Raw genomic sequence first — 26,498 nt, 5'->3', positions numbered from 1 at the left:
TGTCTCTCTTCAGTTCCAGCCTAGCGTTGTATGCAATGCCCTCCCATGACGCCCGGTTCGGGAGCTGATGTAGCCGGGCAGCGGGAGACGGCACTGCACCATTGCTCCCGGGTCAGCTTTCCCGGTGGCTCCTTCCCCAACTCCAGCGCCGGGGACTCCCACACTGCCCCCAGCCGGGCCTCCTGTGCTCCCCAGTAAGACTACCCTGTCCCCCATCCTCCCAGCGGCCAGCACCAGCAACCCAGAACAAACGCATTCACCGAGGTAACTATTAAAACACCAGCACCACCCACACAGACACCACCAGCACCAAGCGCCATGTCCAGACGTAGGAAGTCCTCTACCCCCTGCATGGTCCGAGTTGTCAGCGGAGCACATGACCAGGATGACCAGGAAGAGGCGATGGAGGTAGAGACCTCGCCGGAATCCTGTGGCATGGTCGAGAAGAGCCGAGACGCCGGGCGGGAGAGTTCGGAGTCACCGATGTCTCCGGTTGAAAACCCCAACCCAGAGCCTTTAGAACAAGAGCGGGAGGTGGGTGCAAAGGTCGCCGACGACTTCACGCAGGCGGATAGAGAGAAGGTCGAGCCGAATGGGCGGGAGACGGATCCTCAGAAGACACAAGCCAGAGGCTATGCCTGCAAATACTGCACCTTCTCCACGCACATCCTGAACACCTTCAAGGAGCACGTGGATTCCAGCCACCCAAACGTCATCCTTAACCCACTGTACCTGTGCACCGTCTGCAATTTCAGCACCAAGAAGTTTGACTCACTCACAGAGCACAACGAGTCCCAGCATCCTGGTGAGACAGACTTCAAGTTCAAGAGGGTAAAAGCGAACAATCAGACAGTCTTGGAACAGACAATCGAGGGCAAAGACAATTCAGTAGAGTGCGATTTGACGGGTGAGCAGGGTGAAAACGGCAGCGGCGTCACATTATTCCCGCCTTGCATATCCACCACAGTAAAAGCGCCAGAGAACATTCAAATACTGCGAGGGAACGACTTGAAAAGCCAGATGGACGGCTTCCTTCCGACTGATCCAATCACAGCAGTAAACATCAACGGAACCGTAATCATCCCAGAACCAACCGTCCTTCACGGCCTGTCGCACGTCACCCCACTGCTACAGCGGCCACCCAACTTCAACTCTGTACCAAAAATAGCCGTTCCCCTGAACACTACCAAATATAACCCCTCTCTGGACAGCAACTTCACACTGATCACCTCCTTCAACAAGTTTCCTTACCCCACGCATGCCGAACTCTCCTGGCTCACCGCTGCTTCAAAACACCCGGAAGAGCAGATCAAAGTCTGGTTCACCACCCAGCGGCTCAAGCAGGGCATCACCTGGTCCCCTGAGGAGGTGGAGGAAGCCAGGAAGAAGATGTTTAATGGGTCCATCCCTCCTGCCCACCACACGTTCACTGTTCTGCCCACCAGCCCGGTCTCCCAGCCGTCTGCCAAAGCCTCGTCATTGGTCCATGCCAATGGGCTTACCGTTGTCACCACATCCACCGTGACTTCTCCCACCAGAGCCTCTGTGGCGTCTAGCTACGCCCTCAAACGACACCCAACTACAAATGTGACAATGTTGTTCAGCCCCGAGCTGAAGCGGCCCATCATGGCAGTCGCTCCACATTCTGGGGACCCTAAAGACAAAGGCCTTATGGCTCCACCGCCGCCCCCTCCCCCTCTCAAAGACCGCCTCCCAATGGCACCACCCCCTGTTCCCATGGAGATGAAGAGACCCTCTGCGATTCCTCTAGCCACCTCGGATGTGAAGAGGAAAGCTGTCGCTGTGCCTTTAATGCCTCCACCATCCTCGTTGCCGTTATCTTTGACATCCAAAGGAAAGATGCTCACGGCGACCTCTCTCTCGCTATCAGGAAACCCCAAAACAAAGCCGGCGGTGCCCTTGTCCTCCATTGTATTTCCGCAGTCGTTAACCCGCCCTTATATAGTTAATCCGCCCATCATCGCCCCTCCGTACAAGAACTATCTCATCCCTCACCCATCCTCCGTCACTTCCAAAGAAAAGCATCCCATCACACACGCGCTGTTGGGCTCTGATTTAAAACTGCATGGCTCGCCTCCTCTTGTCGCTGCGCAGATAAGGAGGCCCACAATCATCCAGTCCGCCCGGATCCCAGTTAAATCCCCCTCCCAGATTCCATGCTTTGCCTCCGAAGGCCAGAAGTGGAAAGAGCAGCAAGGAATGGAATTAAAAGCCAGTTTCACCAGAGGGGACAAGGTGCTCACTCCTCTGTCGGAGGCCAACGGCGTGTCCCGGGATCAGAACTCACACGCCAGCAACAACGGAGTCATCCATCTGGACAACGGTCAACCTCTGCCACCACAGAAACAGGAACACAAGCAGAAGCCCTGGGTGCCGACCCAGTTCCCTCTTCTGGAGAGGATGAAGGGGAAAACACCAGAGCAGCTGAAGATCCTAGAGGAGAACTTCCTGCAGAACAGCTTCCCCACGCACAGCGACATGGACAATCTGGCAGCCGCCACCCGCCTTTCTCGGCAGGAGATCGAGAGCTGGTTCCTGGAGCGCCGTGCGCTCCGTGATAATCTAGAACAAGCCCTGCTCAATTCCATGGGCACGAGGAAAACCAGCGCTGCTGCTGATAAAAGACAGCAGCAAACTGTCCAGCTCAACGGGATTCACAAACCCAGGAGCAGTGGTGGGCATCTCAAAAGCCCTCCTCCTCCCCAGATCATGCCCATTGTCGGCCCTACGCCCCCTGCACCCCTCACCCCGTCCGTACCCCACCCATCTTCCTACTCAGTGCCTCTAGACAGCCGATCTCTGGCGCCCCTCAAGGACGATTTTGCTCAAATGCGGTGGCCTTCTCCTGAGGAGCTTATCCAGCTGGAGACCCGAACGGGCCTGGTGCGCACCGACCTTATGCGCTGGTTCACAGACAGCCGCTTGCCATTGAAGAGCGGCAGTGCCGAGTTGACTGAACCCTTTCAAAAGACGAGTGGTACCGACAACGGTGTGAACAGTGGGCAGGGGGTGCTGGTGAGCACCCCTGAAAACACCCACAGCATCATCCAGCGCTGCCAGGAAGGTGGTGTCAAAACCAGCAGTGTCAGCAATAAGGCGCTGGAGGCTGATGTTAGCCGGCTAGCAGAGCATTATGCAAACAGTCTCGGCAATCAACAGCACCAGGAGCTGCATGACTGGTTCAACAGCAGGTACAGAGATGGTTGCCTGTTTGCATGTGTGTATTCCTGATGTTGTTGAAGGTCCTGGTTTTCACTCATATGCGGTGATGCTTGAATCTATATGGCTTGCGATTAGAGCCTGACCGATACGACGGTAGGCCGGTAATATCGGCCGATATTTGGGTTCCGAATAAATTTTGGTTGAAGCGTTGAAGATAAAGGATATATCCTCCCACTGGTTATACCACGCATGAACAGATTTAGAAGCCACCAGTAGCAGTAAGTAAAGTTCAAAATGTTCTTATAACTTTCCATTGCTCAACTAAATCTTGAATGAAGTCAATATTCGACTGTGGACATTTAATTTTAGAGAAGATTAAATGTAATCTTGTAGAATATTAAATAACCATGAAAAGATTGTCAGTGCCGATAGTAAGCTGACGGAGGCTACGGAGATACGCCTACTTTGACATGACATACATCCCTGCTGGGGTTCTGGCCCTAACATTTAAAATGTGACATTCCCTACGCTCCCTGAAGTCTGTCCAAAACACATTCTGTGTTTTTTTTTTAGTCCCAAAAGTTTAAAAAGTTGATGAAATGTCTCTGAGGCGCATGCGACGTTCAGTCCGTTTGAATGGAAGGGTGTTGTTGGGAACTTCCACACAGAGTGATTCCATTCCACAGAGACACCGGGAGGCAGGACTCTGTGGACTACAGGAAGTGGACACGGCAACCTGACAGGAAGTAGACAGGGACCTGACAGGAAGTAGACAGGGACATGACAGGTAGTAGACAGGGACATGACAGGTAGTAGACGGACACCCTCCCATTTTTAGGACAAAGTCACAACACACAACAAGTGTCTCGGCTCTCATCAGCGATCTCTCCGTCATCGTCCTCAAGCCACGTTCCAACATGGCTCCTAAATTTCCCACAATGCAATGTGAAAGCGATAGGCCCTGTCACCACCGTATGTGCCCCCCTACTGGATCTGTCCTGGAATTGTTTATAAAGAGACAAAACAAAAACACAACGGTAACAAATTAAGATCAGGGATTTAAAAAAACATTTTTTTGGAATAAAATAGTATTTTCATTTTAGATGTGTTAAATAAACCTGTGCGTACTTTGCCGTAAAGGACACTGGACAGAGCGCCGGTGATTTTTCATGATAATAATCATTTGTGTTGCTGTTAATTGAGTTCATTTTTGAAATATTTATTTTGTTATCATACATTCCATTTTATCCATACACCTTCATGTTAATTTTGTTTAATAAAGCAATGTTTCTTCTAAGACCATTTATTTTCTGCCAAAATAAAAATATAAAGATATATATATAAAAAATATTGGCAGATAATATCGGTTATCGGAATTTTTTGCCCCTCAAAATCGCCATCATATCGTGACAAAAAATTGCCACGTCGGTCGATATGGATATTGATTCAGGTATCTGGGCCGATACTGTGCTCATGTGCTCATAAAATGTTCACTTAAAAATGTTCTGAGGCCTGACCCTGATACCGACATAACAGGACGTGGCTGCTGCTCGGAGAGATCCCGTTCCGCTTTTGACCAATGAACGTGACAGATCGCTGTTGGTGTCGCCAGAGTTTCCAGCGGACGCCTGGTTCTTATTCCTCTAAGCGCAAATGCAGATGGATCTCAGTGGCAACTGAGTTTTGTTGGGAAGGAGCCTCCCATCCTGGCAGCGACGGTGCATTCACCGTCTCCGGGGCACAGATAATGGAGCCCCTGTGTTCACCGTGTTGTTACTTCACGCATTGGGCCGCGTTGGGTACATACAGTAATCCATTAAAGCGAGTGTCGATAAGTCAAGTCGAATTAGCCCTGCTCCCCCAGGGGGGATTTAGGCGTCTTCCTCCGCCTTCCAACCCCCTACTTGGTTCTCTGGAATGGTCGTTATGATTGTATCAACAATTCAGCCCCTTTGTGAGAATATTAATCTTAGGATCCTGCGGCATTTTGTCTCCCTGGATTGCGGGGACACGGGACATCCCTGGCCGAGCATCAAGCCCACGAGCCTGTGAAACCAAACATCTCCAGTCATTCGGGGATGGATTCTGGTCCCTCTGTGGGTTTGGGCCCCAGTCCTTGGAAACTGCTGCTGTGGAGCTCTCTGCTAGTGTTTCAACATTCCTAGCGGCCGCCACTGCTGTTTCTACCAAGCCTGTGCCAGGAGTTGCAGTAAACAGGCAAGAAAGAGCAGTATAATGTGCCAGTATAATAGAGGGATGGATGATAGAAAGATTGACAGACAGACAGACACGCAGACAGACAGACTGACAGACAGACAGACAGACATCTAAAGGGGTGCCTTTACAGAAAAACCCACCGTTTTTTCCTCTCGACAACCCTGCCCATGTCTTCTAAAGGCTTGAGCAAAGCACTTAACTAGGCTTACAGGGCATTCCACAGGGGGCGGTGGTGCAGAGGGTAGAGTGGGTAGTCTAGGCGGAAGGTTTCCGGTTTGATCCCCTGCTCTTCCTGGTTGCGTGCTGATGTGTCCCCTGAGCAAGAAACCTAACCCTCTAACTGCCCCCCAGGCGTCGCTACATGGCGCCCACTGCTCCTAGAAACTACGTCAGTTACTAGGATGGGTAAATACCTTGTACTCTGTGCAATGAAAATTTGTTGAATCAACTCATCTACAATGTGCAAGTATTGGATGTATCCTGAGGCAAAGAAAGGAATTCCACGGCTGTAGTATTGAAGAAGGCAGTTTCCAGTAAACCATTGAAAGGCATTATTTGGGCTGAAGGGCTGTTAGTGCTGACCGTAGATGCCGAGACTGAGGATCTCAAAGAGTCGGCGTGCTTCATTCAAACCTAAAACCCTGAGAGAGGGTAAAAACCACCAACAGAAAATAACCTTGGTCCCATTAAAACAAACGGCGTTCCACAACTCCCCTGCGCCGCGGAACGCGGACGCATCCTTTGGGCCGGCGTTTGTCTTTGAAAGGGAGTTACAGCTTGCGTTCAGAGCCGTCCTTTCATCCACCCGTCTGGGTTGTCCGGACTTCAAACCCCCGGCGTAGAACTCCGAGCAGAGCCACTTCAAACCGTCCCGACTGATCCGCAGCCGAGTTTGAAACGCCTCGGGAAGCGCGGGGCGGCAAACTTGTTTGCTTTACTCGACGCTGAGATGGTCTTTGTTTTCGGCGTCAGCGCCGCCTCGTTTCATGGTGTGTGTCAGCCGAGGGTGAGGCAACTGTCGCAGCAGTCATGAGGAATTTTACACAATATGGATCCGTGTGATGATATCTGAGGCCTCGCCCACACGTACTGTATATTGATATTTCTGAAAACACACCCCACCCTCTGTTTTGATATTTCATTTGTACTTCACTTTTTATTGTATTTCATTGTCGGATTTTATTTGATTATTTTATTTTATTGTTTTCGCTTCACTTTTTATTCTATTTTCATTTATTATTATTTATTTACTTATTTTAACCTCACATTTTATTTCATTATTATTAAATTTTTATTATTATTACTTTCCTTTTGATAATTTTTTATTGTATTATTGGTTTATTTTTTTATTTTTTCAGACCGACTAACGATCACACGTTAAATTAAAACTGACTAACGATCACACATAAAATTAACGCCCAGTGCTGCCTCGTGTCTCACATCTGGAACAACGTCTGGAAGCGCCTCGGCGATTAAACCCCCAATAAACCCCAACCCTTGTCTCGCCGCCGGGTCAGGCTGCGGCAGCAGAGCGCGCTGGAGATGAAGAACGGAGGAGGCGAAACCAGGGAGGTGTTCGGGGGCTGGACGGAGGACGGAGCGCCGCGACGAGGACGGGACATGATCCTCCTCGAGCGGGAGCAGAAGATGCCGGAGGAGACCAGCGGGAGGCTGACGGGGTGAAGGAGGTGAGGAAGTCTGCCTGTCTGTCTGTCCGTCTGCCTGCCTGTCCGTCTGTTGGTCTGTCTCTCAGTCCGTCGGTTAATCTAAGTCGAGCCCCTGAACCCTGACCCGGTACTGACTCGCCTACTCCGGACAAAGCCGCGCCCGGCAACGTCCTCCTCCTTCTCCGTCGGAGTCCTGTGTGGGACGTGTTGTCAGTCGATTCCGGTTCCCGACCTCTGACCCCGAGGGGAACGGTTCACGGAATCATCTGCTTCATCACCCGCCCCGTGAAGCCTACCTCTCTGCTCCAAACACGTGCGGTACTTACCTGCGATACTTTATTGAATGAGGGGGATGAGTCGAAAAATGAGCCTTGAATTGTGTTAAATGGGTCTTCAGTAGGTATACTAACCAAATAACTAACTCCGACTCAATGAGTCGTTGCCTTGCCGATTGACGTAGAAATGTCTTCATCGGGGCGGTGTGGCAGGCGGGGTCGTCTCCATCAGGACTAAACTGATCCTGCTTCAGTGATTCCAGAACGAAGGGGATTAGACGTGATCTGAGATGGTGACACGTCGCTTCATTTGAGATGAACTGCTCCCGTACTAGTCTGCTCCTTCTGTCCGGTCTCAGTCCAGGTCGTCCTTGTCCTCTGTCGTCAAGGTCGACCCGGAGGCCACGCCCTTTAATCCAAAGGTTTCATTTAGGATTCACTGAGAGCTGGATCAGCTCTAATCTTCCTCCTGCAAATCAGATGATGAAGATGAAGGCAAATCTGAGACTATTTCACACCGTGACTGAGAAAGGCCCATTCAGGTCGTCCAGATTCAAAGTGTGATTTGGGCGGAGGTGAGACCTGATACGTGACCCACCGCGTACTTTAGGGTCATTTGGCAGCTTTTGAGATTTTTTTTTCTTGCATCATCTGAAAGTAGAGAATCAGAGCTTCCAAACAAGGTGTCACAAGCTATGACTTGTTAATTACAAGGGTGTGGCAAACCGTGTTTCTGAGATAATCACCTACAAAGTTTCACCCACACCAGCTTCATTCAGCCAGCTCCCACAATGCAAATGGGGTTGGAGGACAAACAAAGCCTCATGGCTTCTTAACATGATGCTGAATTGGCCAATCACCAACAGCGTCAACAACACAACTAATTTTGTTTAAAAAAAAACTTTTATTTAAGTAGTACGATTCAAAGGTTGAACTCTATCAAAAGGGTTTCACATTGTGACTTCACATCACATGGAATATGGAGGAATGATCTTCACCTGGATGCTCGCGTCAAAGGAAACCATCGATCGTGGTTGTTCAGTGTCTCCCTAAGTGAACTGCGTTTCCCCATGTCATCAAACGGGAATATTTAACTCCACGGTTTAACATTTATCTACTATTTATAAATCAAACTCGGTTTTGAAAATACGTTGAGAGATCAAAAAAAATCACAAAGGAACACGAATCTGGAGAAATCTCGTTTTCCTTCAGGAAAGGTTTTTTCAACTTGTTTGGCTGCTCCTGGCCATTTCAGAAATGCGCGAGATTGCAAGTTTTGCGGCGGTGGGACACAAACGTGTCTGCGAAAAAAAGCCAAAAAGTATGAGATGAAACCCTCTGCCACGGAAAACAAAACAGTCAATCGCACCTGGAAGTGACGGCGACGCACGCTGAACAGGAGAACTGTGCTCCCTTCTCCCGGGCTTTGCAGCCTCCTTTGTATAGGGGGGCAACTGGCAAAGTGTCTGCCTGCCTGCCTGTCTATCTCTTTCTCTGTCTGCCTGTCCGTCCTTCTGTCTGTCTGTCTCTGTCTGTCCGTGCCAGTCTTTCTGTCAGCCCGACCGTCTTTCCGTCTGCCCGCCCGTCTTTTTGTCTGTCTGTCTGTATCTTTCTTTTTGACTGTCTTTCTGTCCGTCTGCTGGTCTCTCCGTCCCGTCTCTCTGCCTGCCTGTCTGCCTGCCTCTCGGTTCTCCCCCACCGCGCCGGCAGAGCAGCCATTTAAAATGCTAATTAACCATTTTCTGGATCAGATTCTGAGTTAAATTTAACGTGGGTTCGTCTGAACCAGGTCTCAGGTTGTGTGTTGTGTCTCTACAAAACGTCTCCGCGGGGGGCCCCGCGGTCCCCGGGAACAGAAACCATCCCAAAATGTTCCTTACACCAATTCAGCCAGCCCTAGATAACAGTACAACTGAACGTGTGTGTGTGCGTGCGTGTGTGTGTGTGTGCGTGTTTGTGTGTGTGTGTGTGTGTGATTCTTGGCTAATACTGCTTAGCAACAAAACAGTAAAAAAAAAAAAAAAAAAAATTTTTTTAAATAGTAATAAAATAAAAGAGCCCCCCCGAGCTGCAGGGAAGTGACAGAGCGTTGACGGAGGTTTTAAAATACCTGCGGGACCCCCTGGTGGGCCGGAGCCGCTCACATGACAGCGGACCAGGAGTCCGACGTCGCCTTCATCACAACTCCATGTGATCCTCCACCAAACGACAACAATCACTTTCACTTTCACTTTTTTGGGGGATTTTTTTTCTTTTTATTATTATTATTTATATATATATATTTTTTCTTTAACTGTAAGGTCAATATCGACAATAATTACCCAGAAAGGGTGTGACCGACTTGAAAAAAAAATTGTATATATATCACAGTTTTAAGTGACAGCCTTAAAATTTGGAATAAACTAAAAATAGTAATTATTTAATTTTGACTTAATTATTCAAGTGTCACCGCGGTGTTGTACAAAAGTAATTATTTGCGGTGGCTGATGAATAAATGATTCCGGATCCAAGGGGTCGAGCTGTGACAGTGACGACGACGTCTCCCGACGGACTCTGTCGACTGGAAATAATCAGAACCGGACAAAAATTAAATTATTATTATTATAATCGAAGTTGTTATTGTGAATAAAGTCACCCGGGTCGGGACCAACAACCGATGGATGATAATAATCCGTGTTTGTCTCGCAAACACAGCATTCAGATCAATCAAAGAAGCAAACAAACAAAATGCATTTCGTGAAATGAATATATAATGTACTGGATTTCTTCAGTTCCATCTACTTGTTGTTATTGTTCATGTTAGTGTTACTAATCCAAGCAATCAAAATATCTCCCCAAGTATTCCTCATCATCTTTTAGGCTCCCATTCCTCCATTGCTGATTACGGCTATATTAAGGGTGCGTTGTTATTGTTTTTATTATTCTTCGGGGTCCAGTCCTGCGGGCTGGACCCCGAAGAATAATAAAAAACTACTCTGATTATTTTCCTCTGAATTTTTCGGGCTAAAACTCTCTGGAACAGAACGGCGGCAGAGGCTGCGAACGACGGCGTCGCAGGCGTCTCGCGGAGGTTTCATCCAACATCGTCTGATTGATGCGTCTGTTTGTGTACTTCTTGGCCTGGTCCACGTCTGTGGGTCTGTTGGATTCATACTTTTACTTGGTCTCCGTTACTTTTGCTGGACTCAACGCACCCGGATATTTTGCACAATAGTTACTAAACCAAACATAATAGCTAACCTAATTCCTACCTGACTAACATTACTAACTATTATTATTATTATTATTATTATTACTATAATAATAATAATAATAATAATAATAATACTAAATGTTATTGTTATTATTATTATTATTACAATAATAATCATAATAATAATAATAATAATAATAAATTTTATTATTATTATTATTATTATTATTATTATTATTATTATTATTATTATTATTATTATTACTATAATAATAATAATAATAAATATTATTATTATTATTATTATTATTATTATTATTATTATTATAACCTATTGTTTTTCTTGAATGTAATTATCTGTAATATCACGGCAGAAGAGGAACATTCAGTGACGTTTCCATGGTGATCAGAAGTAAAACACACGTAAATTAAGATATTTCATTTATCGTAAACATACTTTTATTTGTACACAATTCATTTCCAAAACATCAAATCTACATTATTAAAACAGCGTCCATCTGCCCCGCCCGCGCAGTAGACACGCCCAACCAGGAGCGACCCTCGATCACGACCCCACCCAACGCCGGTCGGTGAAGGAGGAGTGACACCACATCCTGAGAGTAAAGAAAACTGTAATACTGTACTGTGTATATAGATACAGTATATATACAGTATAAAAGTGTAGATATACTGTTAATATGTTGTATATATACAGTAGTATACTGTATATATACAGTACATATTCTGTATGAACAGTATTATACAGTACAGTACAATACAATACAGTATTATAGTATATATAATGTATATATACTGCATATGCAGTATTTTAGTGTACATACACTGTGTATATATACTGTGTATACAGTATTATAGTATACATAATGTATATATACTGTATATGCAGTATTTTAGTGTACATATACTGTGTATATATGCAGTATATATACTGTATATACAGTATTATAGTATATATAATGTATATATACTGTATATGCAGTATTTTAGTGTACATATACTGTATATATACAGTATATATACTATCATATCATACCATAATAATACTCAGTACTGCAGCACATCCAACAGAATGGTTTGATTTACTGACCAACAAAAAAAAGCACATACACACACACGTAAACAAACTCCAACACACACACACACACACACACACACACACACACACACACACACACACACACACACACACACACACACGCGCTCAGTGGGTGTGTGTGTTGGCGTGCACAGCAGCAGTGTGTGGGAGAACTCTTTCCTTTCAGAACAAACTTGATTAAATTTGTGGTTTTGGCAGAAGGTTCGACACATACACCTGGCTTTCATTACACACACAACAATGCAGTACTATTCTACACACACACACACACACACAGTATTATTACACACACAACAATGCAGTGCAGTGCAACATGGCGGGGCAACATGGCGGCCTCCGTGGAAGAGACGGAGCTGTTTTGGACACTGCACTGGGTTGAAACTCGAGGGTTGCCAAGTTCAGTCAGCTGAGCCGGAGCACTACCTGGCAACCCGCTGGGGGATGAAACGGTCCTGCGTCGAAAACGGGTCATGAAACAACAACTTAACTCAAGTGAATTGAAAAAGCTTTGCCGCCTCGCTTTGGTTGTACTTTGTGAAAGGGGTTGGGGTTTAAAAAGCAGGCGCGTTTCCAGTGCAAGCAGTTTGTGACATCGGACTGGGTTTTTCCGATCCTGATGACAGTTATCTTTCAAAACTTAGCCGCAGGAGGGTGAAGTCGGGGGCGTGGCCTCGGGACGCCGCCAGCGCAGCAGGATGTTGTTTCATTCTGGTTTTTAACGGTGGATCTGCGTCTGGTTTGCTTCCCTGCAGGTGTCTCGCTCTCCGGCTGCGGAGGAACGACGGACGGAGCAAAGAGGACGAGGTGGGGGAGGTGGAGGAAGGAAGACGTTTTTTATTTTTATTTTTGTTTTTATTTGTTTTTTCCCAGAGTTTTATTTTTTATTCTTTCGCTCTTGGGCTTCACGGACCGAATCCTCAACCTTTTTTTCTTTTTTTTTTTTTTTTTTTTTTGAGAGAGAATGGAAGAACCTCCTCTGGACCGACCTCCGTCTCCTCCTTCTGCAGACGCGGGGTTTGGGGTGTGGAGTGTGGGGGGTGGGGGTGGTGGGGGGTGTCCAGGCGTGGAGGTGTAGTTCAGGGTGTAGTTTGGCACGTAGTGGTGCCCGGTTGACAATCTTCATTTCGGCCTGGCACCACCGGCCTCCATCCGGTTCTCCAACAGTGTCACCGCAGAGGTGGAGAGAGCAGCCTCCACCTCAAACAGAATTCTTCAAGACCTTTAGAGAAATCCAGGGAGATCTAGAGTTTCCTTAAGACCTCCAGGTTGCTCCTGAGAGTCCTTGAGACCCCCAGGGACCTCCAGAAAATCCTTGAGACCTCCAGGTTCCTCCAGAGAATCCTTGATACCTCCAGGTTACTCCAGAGAGTCCTTGAGACTTCCAGGTTGCTCCAGATCTCCCCAGCTTGCATTAGACGTACAGGAATAAATAAATAAAAAACAACCTCCCTCATAATAAACGTAACTGAAAAAGCTCCGTGATCCAGGCCATCACATCAATTATTGATCACGAAGCGGAAACAAACTAAGAAACCTGAACAAAGAAGAACAGCACCCCCTGGAGGCGGAGCTTCCCCTGGAGGCGGAGCTTCCCCTGGAGGCGGAGCTTCCCCTGGAGGCGGAGCTCCCCCTGGAGGCGGAGCTTCCCCTGCCCACGCCCTGTGTGGAGGGATGCTCTGCGTGACCTGCGTTGCCACGGCGACACGGGGAACCAGGGAATGCTGGAGCGATGAGCGTGTGCACGCGGCAGAGAGACAGACAGGCGGAGGGACAGACAGACAGACGGGCAAAGAGACGGACAGGGTGGTTTGAGAAAACAAAACAAATGAAACAAACTCTGTGCCAAAGCCGGGATCTGCTGCTGCTGCTGCTGCTGCTGCTGCTGCTGCTGCTGCTGCTGCTGCTGCTGCTGCTGCTGCTGCTGCTGCTGCTGCTGCATCTGCTGCTGCTGCTGCTGCTGCGTCTGCTGCTGCTGCATCTGCTGCTGCTGCTGCTGCTGCTGCTGCTGCTGCATCTGCTGCTGCTGCTGCTGCATCTGCTGCTGCTGCTGCTGCTGCATCTGCTGCTGCTGCATCTGCTGCTGCTGCTGCTGCTGCTGCTGCTGCTGCTGCTGCTGCTGCTGCATCTGCTGCTGCTGCTGCTGCTGCATCTGCTGCTGCTGCATCTGCTGCTGCTGCTGCTGCTGCATCTGCAGCTGCTGCTGCTGCTGCATCTGCTGCTGCTGCTGCTGCTGCTGCTGCTGCTGCATCTGCTGCTGCTGCTGCTGCTGCTGCTGCATCTGCTGCTGCTGCTGCTGCTGCTGCTGCTGCTGCTGCTGCTGCTGCTGCTGCTGCTGCTGCTGCTGCATCTGCTGCTGCTGCTGCTGCTGCTGCTGCTGCATCTGCTGCTGCTGCTGCTGCTGCATCTGCTGCTGCTGCTGCTGCTGCTGCTGCTGCTGCATCTGCTGCTGCTGCTGCATCTGCTGCTGCTGCTGCTGCTGCTGCTGCTGCTGCATCTGCTGCTGCTGCTGCATCTGCTGCTGCTGCTGCTGCTGCTGCTGCTGCATCTGCTGCTGCTGTTCTGACAACAACTTTTTTTGGGGAGAAAAAAATGGGGGGTTAGGGTTGTGTAAATAGTGTGTGTGTGTGTAAGTGTGTGTATGTGGGTTTGTTTGTTTGTTTTTGGCTTTTTTCCGTCGCGCTTCGGATTTGTAAAAATTTTTGCGGGGAAGATTTGTTACATTTTTAAGAAAAAAAATGGGAGCAAAGTGCACCCCCAAAAAAACAGTCCCCCCCACCCCCACCCTTCCGTCTGTCTGTCTGTCTGTCTGTCTGTCTGTCTGTCTGTCTGTCTGTCTCTCTATGCTGAATCCAGGCTTTTTTTACTATTATTTTCGGGGGGGGGACATAAACAACAACGTTAATAAATGGTGCCAGCAGTGTGCGTGCACGTGCCACGCCCGTGCACTTTACTCTTTCTTTCTTTATTCCTTTTTTTCCATTTACTTTATTTTTTTACCCGAATGTGGAGGAACCTTGAGGAAAACGAAGGAGTACTTTGGCAATACTTCAGATACTCTGCTCCCCCCTCCTCCTTCCCCCTGCCGAGGAGGTGGAGGGGGAGGTGGAGGAGGCGAGGAATGAAGGAGGTGGAGAGACTTCACTTCAAATCAAATCAACTTTAAAAAAACTGAAGAACCAGAGACTTGAACTTTTATCCTTTTTTTTACTGTGCTTAAGTGAAGTCAAGTGCTATTATTCACCTATTCAAATTATTATTATTATTATTATTATTATTATTATTATTATTATTATTATTATTATTATTATAAATATTATTATTATTATTAATAATAATAATAATAATAATAATAATAACAATGTGAATATTGGTATTAATATATTAATATTATTATTATATTAATATTAATAACAATAATACTATTATTATTAATAATATAAATATTCTTAATAATAGTATTGTTGTTATTAATATTCATATTATTATTATTATTATTATTTTTATTATTAGCCACTCTGTCTCAACCCTTTTTTCAAGAAAACATAAGAAACGAAAGGGGAAAAAAATACGAAAAAAAAAGGTTTGAAGCCGATCTGCACTCGTTCCAAATCAAAACAAAACAAAGCGAAACAAACAAACAAATGAACACACGCACGGACAGGGAGCGAGGAAAAAAACAACAAAAATAAACCTTCATGCATCGAAATGACAACTTTGAAAAACGGGGAGAGGGGGGAAAAAACACGGGAAAAAAAACAAAAAAACTTGTCCAACGCGCAGGGTTAACGGACACACGCACACGCACGCAGTCCAGAATCAGAATCATGCCTGAGCTGCCTGAACCGTCTTCATTCGACCATCTCTCTCCTGCTCTGAGCTGCCTGAACCGTCTTCATTCGACCATCTCTCTCCTGCTCTGAGCTGCCTGAACCGTCTTCATTCGACCATCTCTCTCCTGCTCTGAGCTGCCTGAACCGTCTTCATTCGACCATCTCTCTCCTGCTCTGAGCTGCCTGAACCGTCTTCATTCGACCATCTCTCTCCTGCTCTGAGCTGCCTGAACCGTCTTCATTCGACCATCTCTCTCCTGCTCTGTGTGGTTTTTTTTTTGTTGTTGTTGTTTTTTTCATCTTTTGCTTGTTTGTGCTGCACAGCGTCGCTCGTACGTTCATCTCTACGTACAAACCAAAAGAGGCTGAAAAAGTCAAGAAGAAAAAAAAAAAAAAAGCCTTTTTCTCCGTACATGGCTCCGTGTTGGCTCGTTGTCGAAACTAGTTCCATTCCGACAAAAGAAACACACACACACACAAAAAAACAAAAAAATAAAAATAATAATAATAATAATAATAATCGCAAAAGCTTCTTTATGTATCGCTTCTGCCGCAGTAGTGTCCTGGTCAGAGTTAAGAAAAGACAAAGTACATATATCTGAAATACTGTATTTACTAAATATCGCATTACCAGGGTTGGCCTCAACCACAGAGGGGGGCACTGTTGTTTTGGGAAACGTGCCCCGTGGGATCCGCGCCGACGGCCCCAAGCGCCACGACCGTACCTCGCGGCAAAGCACCCGGTGCCGCGGAGCAAACGACCGACCAAGCGAATGAACGAACCCGCCCCCGGGCGGGAAGCGGCGTCCTGTGACGCCACCTGAATGTGGAGGGAGGAGGCTCCGCCCGCCGCCGGTGCCAGCGCGTCCGCTTGGACGCGACGACGACGTCGCGGGAGCGTGAGATTTTCCCCGAAAGGGGGCTTATATATTCTCTCCCGTTGAACCCGGACCCAAATGAGCGCCAACGGTTCCTTCTCGCCGGGATCCTTCCGTCGATCGACCGGCAGTGACGTCGGCGGCACCAGCAGCTGAGCCTCCTCTCCAGCGATACTTGACTTTGTCTGTTTACCGGGTTCCAATGACAGTTTACGGCAACCTGGTTTCTGAATGAGCCCGCACCCCCCACCGTCAGATTCTCTGGCTTCAGCCTCATTTGTTTTTCTCGTAATTGTCCGACCTGCTCTTGGAATCCTGGTGCTCGCATTCCTAAAGTTTACACGAGGCTGCTCGCCGGACCGAGGAGGGGAACTAACCGACGCCGGTGCAGCCGATAAGCCAAAGCGACTCTCTAGCGGCGGTGGAAGTGCTACGGTCAAGCTACGTTTACAGACCTCCACCTCGGGCGGGGCGGCGTGGTCCACGGCGCCGTGCGGGAGGCTGGTCGCGGTGCGCTGTCGAGCGGGTCGGTTCCACGTCCGGATTCTGGATTTCTACTTGTCATCTTCCTTTAAAGTTGACCTCCATCAAAGACCAGGGAAAGACCAGAATGACTTGTCGCACGAGAGAGAGCCTGACTTTGAAGACCCCCAGTCGTGGGAAGAGACGCCCCCACTTTCCTCGCTCGCGACCGACACCGGCACCGACACCTCTTCGCTGTTAGCAAGTCGAGGCGCGCTTTAAGGCTCCCAATGAAATTGCTTCACGCCGTCCCTGAGACCTGAGAGATCCGCGGCTTCCGATTGGACGCGACGGCGGCGGAGTCCGGAGGAACCGGGGAAAAAAAAAAAAAAAAGGTCCGATCCTCATCGGTCAGCGCTCTGTGTCGCAAGCGTCGTGTTTTAATGTGTCACGTCTGGTTTTGTTTGGTTTGTTTGTGGAGTTTCTGGTCAGACTGCAGGCGGTGTACCCCGCCCGACCCTGCACCCAACATCTGCCTCCTTAAAGCCCGTCCTGCACCGCCATCTCTGCCAGTTCGGCAACTCGGGAGGTCCGATCTTTCGGCTCTCGGCTTAAGTAGAACATCGTCTCGATGTCTAGCTAGCTGGCGCGCCTGCGCGGAGGAGGATCTGATGTATCCGTGAAAACGAGACCGACAGTCCAACCCCGCCGCGTCACGACAAAAAAAATGCTTTGAGGCACTTTTTGGTTACGTTGCTCTTTGTTTTGTCTCCTCCTTCCGTTTGTTGTTGTTGTTGGGGTTTTTTTTTTAAGGAGGAAACCAGGTTCATTGTGGGGATTTTATTTTTATTATGGGGTGTGTTGAGGTCAGCCCTGCGCCATACTGCTTCTTCAGTACTATCAATCAAACCCAACCTGGGCTCAAAGCAGGCATGAACACTTTCAAATATCTCAAATACTCCAATATGCAAATACTGCGCTTAATTCAAGCTCCCATAGCAAAAGCCTCAGAGGAGGACGTCCAGTTGGTCAAACTGGTCCAAATGGTGCAAATGGTCGGTGGCTCTGGCTATTTATTTTTTTGGGGAAAAGAGAATTGGTTTGTTTGAAGCGGCCGGTGAAGGGTTGAGTCTGCATTCACTCATCCCAAAAAATCTGTTTGTGACGATTACCGCGGCGACGCACTTCAGCAAAAAAAATAAAAAATAAAAAAAACCCACAAAGAAGCTGTTTCATATAAGGAACTAAATAAATAAAAGTGTAGCTTTAGATTTTATTTTATTTTATAGCTGTATTTGAGAAGTATTCAAGCCCTTTTGTTGCCCAGGACAGCCAATCAACCTGTTGATGTCTGCTGAACTTCAATAAAAAAACTGCCTTTTTGAAAGGTTACACTTGTATATCATTACTGTGCGTGTGCACGTGCGCGGCGACTGGTTGCTAAACTCCTGTGGTGTCGTGCGTGCGGCACAGTGACAATATGGCCGCCCTCCCCGCTGTCCTCGGAAGGCCAGGACGCAGTGAGCTCACCAGCACATTGTCACTCAGCGGAGCACAGCTCAGGTGATGCAGCCTTACTCTGTGAATACAACTGCAAACATTACTCCTGTGTAAAAATGACTTACATACCCATATTTATACCTGTTTATACCCATACTTAATGAACCCGGATACCCCTATTCATACCAATATTTTAAGTACTTAGATAACGTATTTAAAGTACTTACCCATATTTAAAATGCTGAGATACCCATATTTAATGTACAGATTTACCCATGTTTATCCACATATGTTAGTTCTTAGATACCCATATTTAAATACTTTGATACCCATATTTAAATACTTAGATACCCATATTTATACCTATTTATAACCATACTCAAGAAACTTGGATAGCCCTATTCAACCGAGTTACCCATCTTTATCCTCATGTTTAAGTACTTAGATACCCACATTGAGAGTAGTTACTTCACCTCTAACTGTCTCTTCTTCCCTTTTGACTAAATCTGTTATTTTCCAGTTCAGGGATGTGATGTCATCATGGTTGGCCTCCCTTTGTGGCCTTGGTGACCATCAAGCCACCAATCTACAACCACACCGATGGCTCCGATTGTTTAGTTGTTGGATTTGCAAAGAGTTCAGATCAGCAAGTCATTGGGTTTGAATTTGAAAATGTTACTTCTACACAAATATATATTCACTGCTTTGTGCATTTGAAATAAGCGTCTGGGAGGAAGAGCAAAGTGTGCTGAAACGCTAACTCACTTTCACAAGAACACTCCAGTGGATTTTGACTTGGCCCTCTTGGTTTGTTTTGACCATGTCATGATAGACTAGCCCTCCTCTCACGGTGAGAAAATGACACATTGTGACTTTTAAGCTTCATGTCGTGTTTTATCTTCACTCATTTTGCCAAAACATTTGAATCCTGATCAGGTGCTTTCATTGTGTTTTGGTCAAGGTTATGATGGACTAGCACTCCCTCTAGTGGCCAGTAAAGGACACAGCATCACAGCAGCTCACTCCTCAAAGTCTCGCCTCTGTTAAACAAGGGCGGAGCGTAGAGTGTTTAGACGGGGAAATTGTGCTTTAAACTCCAGGACATCAGGATAAAAAAAAACCAAAAGAAACGGTAATCCAATTTGGAGGACGTTGCCCGGCCCCCCCCCCAGCCCCTTGCACTCCCTTTTTCCTTCATCTAATCGTCGACGTTGTGGGCGACGGGAAACGGCGAGCTGTAATATGAGCTCTGCGATCCTCTGAGGAGATCCGAGCGCGGTGTTCATTTAAGATAAGCTCCATATCCGAAATTTCAATGGGAGCGCAGGGGCTCGTACCCCCGAGCCGCACGGAGAGAAGGTGCGCATTGCTTCTTTGGTGGGGGGAGGTAGCAAAAGGGTGTGGGTTCCTAAAGTGTTTGTGTGAGGAGCTATTTAATGGGTTTGGTCGTGATGGTCCCCAGTCCGATATTGGCGGACAATGGGAGCGGCGGAAAGGTGAAACCGACACTCTGAGTGCCTTGCTCAGGGGCTCAATGACGGGCAGATGGGCGGCGGCACTACTTCCTACGTTCCCGCCACATTTTCTGCGTAATAAAATGCCTAGCTCGAGGATATGTGAGGAGCACAAAGAATCCTAGCTCCCAGACCTGAAGATTCAAACTCATCCCAGCGCTCCGATCTTCAGGTGAGAACCATGGAAAATGCCCACATGTTGCCAGATGTGTGGTATAATAAGTAATATCAGCGCCGGGTCGTTGACCACGTGTTAAGTGCCTTGCTCGAGGGTACACAAGGAACATCCCATGGTTCTTGTCGCTACCAGACCTGAAGATTGGACCCCACCCCAGCTGGGTTGATTGACCAACAATGTTCAGGTGAAAAATAACCACGTGTTGCCAGCTGAGTGTTAAAGTAAGTATTTTCAGCGCCGAGTTGTTGTGGAAATGCTGTCTCTGGGCGCGGTGCATCTGCCAGGCAGTCGACTCTATCGGTTGCCGAAAACACCACCTTCTGTTAAATGGAGCAATTCACCTACTCTCCCCAGCAACACACACAGACATACACACACTGAAACACTGAAGTACACACTCCAACAAGCAATACATACACACACACACAGAAACACACTCTAACAAGCACAACACGTATGAATACACACAATGAGGCGGAGCCCCCCAGCACACATACTGGACGGAACACACACACACACACATTCCCCACTAAGAGCTCCACACACACACACGTCACTAACATTTTGACATTGGCTGAATGTCTAATCACACACATGGTTTACACATCACACACACAAGAACTCAGCGGCATCCATAGGAATGAGCAAAAGCACACACACACACTCATACACACACACACACTCATACACACACACACACTCATACACACACACACACTCATACACACACACACACTCATACACACACACACACTCATACACACACACACACTCATACACACACACACACTCGTACACACACACACACTCATACACACACACACACTCGTACACACACACACACACTCATACACACACACACACTCGTACACACACACACACTCATACACACACACACACTCGTACACACACACACACTCGTACACACACACACACACTCATACACACACACACACACTCGTACACACACACACACTCATACACACACACACTCGTACACACACACACACACTTGTACACACACACAAACACTCGTACACACACACACACTCATACACACACACACACTCGTACACACACACACACACTCACACACACACACAAACACTCGTACACACACACACACTCATACACACACACACACACTCATACACACACACACACTCGTACACACACACACACTCGTACACACACACACACACTCATACACACACACACTCGTACACACACACACACACTCACACACACACACACACACTCATACACACACACACACTCGTACACACACACACACTCATACACACACACACACTCATACACACACACACACTCATACACACACACACACACTCATACACACACACACACTCGTACACAAACACACACACTCGTACACACACACACACTCATACACACACACACACACTCGTACACACACACACACACACTCATACACACACACACACTCGTACACACACACACACACTCGTACACACACACACACTCATACACACACACACTCGTACACACACACACACTCGTACACACACACACACTCGCCCACGTGGAAATGTGAGGTGGTTGTGAACTTCTCAGCTCTGACGCTCAGCAGCAGCAGGATGAGCAGGACGCTCAAGCCTCTACTTGTAGAAGCCCAGCACCAGCTGCTTGGTGCTCCACGCTACCTCTACTCTACCACTACCTCTACTCTACGCCAACTCCACTCTACTCTACTCTACCACTACCTCTACTCTACTCTACTCTACCACTACCTCTACTCTACCACTACCTCTACTCTACCACTACCTCTACTCTACGCCAACTCCACTCTACTCTACTCTACCACTACCTCTACTCTACCACTACCTCTACTCTACGCCAACTCCACTCTACTCTACTCTACCACTACCTCTACTCTACCACTACCTCTACTCTACGCCAACTCCACTCTACTCTACTCTACCACTACCTCTACTCTACACCAACTCCACTCTACTCTACTCTACTACTACCTCTACTCTACTCTACTCTACCACTACCTCTACTCTACCACTACCTCTACTCTACACCAACTCCACTCTACTCTACTCTACCACTACCTCTACTCTACCACTACCTCTACTCTATGCCAACTCCACTCTACTCTACTCTACCACTACCTCTACTCTACGCCAACTCCACTCTACTCTACTCTACCACTACCTCTACTCTACACCAACTCCACTCTACTCTACTCTACCACTACCTCTACTCTACCACTACCTCTACTCTACGCCAACTCCACTCTACTCTACTCTACCACTACCTCTACTCTACCACTACCTCTACTCTATGCCAACTCCACTCTACTCTACTCTACCACTACCTCTACTCTACTCTACTCTACCACCTCTACTCTACCACTACCTCTACTGTACGCCAACTCCACTCTACTCTACTCTACCACTACCTCTACTCTACCACTACCTCTACTCTACGCCAACTCCACTCTACTCTACCACTACCTCTACTCTACTACTACCTCTACTCTACTCTACTCTACCACTACCTCTACTCTACGCCAACTCCACTCTACTCTACTCTACCACTACCTCTACTCTACCACTACCTCTACTCTATGCCAACTCCACTCTACTCTACTCTACCACTACCTCTACTCTACTCTACTCTACCACCTCTACTCTACCACTACCTCTACTCTACGCTAACTCCACTCTTCTCTACTCCACCACTACCTCTACTCTACGCCAACTCCACTCTACCACTACCTCAACTCTATCACTACCTCTACTCTACTCTACTCTACCACTACCTCTACGCTAACTCCACTCCACGCTAACTCCACTCCACTCTACTCTACTCTACCACTACCTCTACTCTACGCTAACTCCACTCTACTCTTCCACTACCTCTACTCAACTCTACCACTACCTCTACTCTACTCTTCCACTACCTCTACTCTACTCTACTTCTCCTCTACCTCTACTCTACTCTACCTCTACTCTACTCTACCTCTACTCTACCTCTACCTCTACCTCTACTCTACCTCTACTCTACTCTACTCTACCTCTACTCTACCTTCACTCTGTAGTGACATGATGAGGAAATCCAGCATTTTAGTCAATATATTGACAAAAACATGAAATGATTTTATTGTTTATGTTGTTGATATGAAGGTGTTGTACTACATACTTTACGTTTATTGACTGTGCAGCTAAAATCATTCATTCATTCTTTTCTTTCTCTTTTTTGGTATGAATCAGTATAACAGGATCCTCTTACCGCCCTGGTCGACATTTCAGGGTCCTCATCCATTGAAATAAGTGAAATAAACTGAATTTTCTTTCAATATCACAATGTTGAGAAAGTGTTGGGTTTTTTTCTTCCCCTTAAATTTCCATTTTTGGAGGCTTCAAGGCTTTTCTTCACCAGCGGTGCAACACCGTCAGAGATGTTTTCTCTCGAACAGGAGATGCAGCTGGTGGTTGGGTTGAGGGAGAGATGAATTCAGGAGTTCTCTCAATGCGTTTTGTACCAAAGCAACAGAAAAATAAAACCTCATTCATGGTTGAGGTCACAGAGAAGACTGCTGCACAAGGAGGTCTGAAGCCGGTCAGCACGGAATTATGTGTCCCTGTTTAACTGTCTAACTGTCTATCTATCTATCTATCTATCTAACTATCTGTCTGTCTGTCTGTCTGTCTGTCTATCTATCTGTCATTTGTCTAGCTATCTATCTGTCTGTCTGTCTATCTATCCTTCTGTCTGTCTATCTATGCATGCACAAATAAAATAAACATCACAACAATAAGACCATATCACACATGCTCCCTAATTTGCAATGGCATTGGAAAGAAGAATAATAATGAGAAGAAATCATAATAATAACAATATTAATAAATATAGCTGCAGGCAGCAATACACGGGGTCCGGTTTAGTCGTGTTAGATATGTATTACAGTTCTCCGGATTCTGTGCAACGCAGTACGTGTTCCAATTCTTCGATTCTTCAACCTTTATGGAACTTTGGACATTCGTTTGGCGTTAGATTAGTTATGGAAGAACGTGTCAGTACTTGACACTTTCTTTCTTTTAATTTAAATCTGCTGAGTTGAGCTGTAGGAAACTGTTCATACATGAAGTTTCTTAAAAACAACTGTTTATTTTTTACTTTAAACCAAATCTTTTAATTTTTATAACTTACCTTGTTGTGTGTAAGTACACGTGCCGTCTCATTGACGTTGGGTGTGCTGTGCGTCAATTATGACGTGTTTAGGTTAGCAGGTTTACAAAGGTAATGGAACTTACAAAAGTTTAGTGGTGACTCTTATCCTTGTATTAAATTTTCAATGTTACGTTTGCACGATATACGAAAAACATTGTGGTATTTGTGCGAGCAGTCACTGTATCACGGCTTTTATTTTTCCGATGCCTTCCTAGATCATGAACTCATCACTCAATTTTAAATTCCATCACTTCACCACCAATAATGTCAACAATAATAATGTGAATAAAATAAAAGTGAAACCAATAAAGGGTTAAGCTTTTCAGTTTTGAATGCTGAACCTCACCAGAAGACATTCTGATGGAATGAAAACTGCCTTTTTGGGGGGACTTACTGTGGCTCCCTCTGGAGCTCTTCACCTCAGGGCAGGTAAGTGGTTTGCTCTGCTTAGTATTTGCTATAAATCGTAACAGATTGACTTCATGACAAAGAGAGCAACGTTTCTCTCTTGAACATTTAGAAAGAAACTAATTTAGAGCTGTAAAAAAAAAAAACTTTTTTAACAAGTTTAAGGATTTTCCAAAGGGATTTAGCGCATGAGTTAGAGATTTACTGTCACATTTAGAGACTCCTCTCGCCTTCCGGCCAATATTTAAATTCCTTGTTTTCCCCCCAATATGTTTATTGTTATTTTAACATAAATAAATCTCTCTGTTACCCCCTCTCCCTCTTCCCCGCCTCTCCCTCCCTCTCTCTCTCCCCCCCTCTCTCTCTCTCCCTCTCTCTCTTTCCCCCCTTCTCCCTCCCTCCCTCTCTCTCTCTCCCTCTCTCTCTCCCTCCCTCTCAAGGACCTCCAGCACAGAAACACAGAAGAAGGGGGGTTGTAGACACCGGTTTATTGTGGGGAGTGGGCTGGGTGGAACAAGCCAGGAGCAGATGGACACAGGTCATGACAGGTCCTCTCCTGAGTGTAGGGATGGGGGTTTTACCTGTTGCTCGTTAGACCAACCAACGAGCAACAGGTATGTAGCCATTCTGATCCTATATCCGCCAATTACCTAGATCCAGGTCAGGTGTGGCTGTTCAAACCACACCATCCCCACACCGCAGTGTCATCATATTATTTACTTCAAATGTGACCCACCGCAACAAAACCTGCCATCTCGCACATTTCTTAAATGGCCAGGAGCAGCCAAATAAGTTGAAAAAACTTCTTCTTGAATGAAAACAAGATTTTTCCAGATTCACTGAACAGCGCTGAACAACGCCAATCGATCGTTTCCTTCAAAGCGAGAGTCCAGGTGAAGATCATTCCTCCATATTCCATGTGATCTGAAGTCACAATGTGAAACCCTTTTGATAGAGTTCAACCTTTAAATCGTACTACTTTTACACACACAAACGGACACATCATTGTTGAGGAGGCGTGTACCAATGTATACCAACGAAGAAGAAATGCTGACGTCATTTCTGTAAACAAGACGAGGCTCCTTCGGTTTCACTTGTCTGTGAAAACTTTCATCTACGTGTTGTTCTGGATTAGGAGAAGCGGGTGGAGGAAGATCTAAATCATATCGCGGACCTTAATCTAACCAGTGCGATAGATCCAAGTCAGTGTAAGCAGGGCTTACTGGACTTCATTTTCCGCGATGACAGTCAGTTCTCCCACAGCGACGCTGAGAACGACAACGATGCTAAACATGATATTACTCCGGACTTGGAGAACATTTCAAACAGCGGATTTTTAACCTGAATGTGACGATGAAACAGAATATTTTCAAGAACCACCGGAGGAGACCGACAATACGTCCGTTGTTACAATGTAAGAAGTCGATGACGTGATGAAGTCCATTGAGGTTGGTGATGCAGATTATGAACAAGTAGTAATGCACAACATTCTCAAGTTTACCTGCAAATGCAGCCAGTGGCGAAAAGAAAATGAAAGGAGGCCCCAAACAGGCTCTCAGAGTGTAGCCAGGGTAGGGTTGGGGTTAGCCAACATAACTCCAAGAACTTAGAAGATATTTGGCATATGCACATTTATATATTAAATGACACACCAAGGCTGATTTTCTGAGACTCATATTATTGATAGACTCTACATTTTGTTGTGTTGTCCATACTTTTAAACTCCGCAATTCCACTTTTATAAAACATGTATATTCTTACTGTTAAATAAAAGCTTTTTTTAAATAAAATCAGTTGTGTGTTGATGACGCTGTTCAACATTCCCTCAAAACACAAGAACAAAGCAGTGATT

The 26,498-nt window shown here is 46.6% G+C and overlaps 1 protein-coding gene across 1 annotated transcript; it reads left to right on the top strand.

The window, feature by feature from the left end:
- The first annotated feature begins 294 nt into the window (after nucleotides 1–294).
- Nucleotides 295–12,522, top strand: zhx2b (zinc fingers and homeoboxes 2b). The gene is made up of 3 exons (XM_080016361.1): nucleotides 295–3,212; nucleotides 6,918–7,088; nucleotides 12,405–12,522. The coding sequence occupies exons 1-2, from the start codon at nucleotides 319–321 to the stop codon at nucleotides 7,081–7,083; spliced, it is 3,060 nt and encodes a 1,019-aa protein (XP_079872487.1). The 5' UTR covers nucleotides 295–318; the 3' UTR covers nucleotides 7,084–7,088; nucleotides 12,405–12,522.
- The last annotated feature ends 13,976 nt before the right edge of the window (nucleotides 12,523–26,498 follow it).

This window comes from Zeus faber, assembly GCF_960531495.2.
Source record: "Zeus faber genome assembly, chromosome: 1".
NCBI classification, from domain to species: domain Eukaryota; kingdom Metazoa; phylum Chordata; class Actinopteri; order Zeiformes; family Zeidae; genus Zeus; species Zeus faber.
The sequence above is the reverse complement of the archived record's forward strand: the minus strand, read 5'-3'. Positions and strand labels throughout refer to the sequence as shown.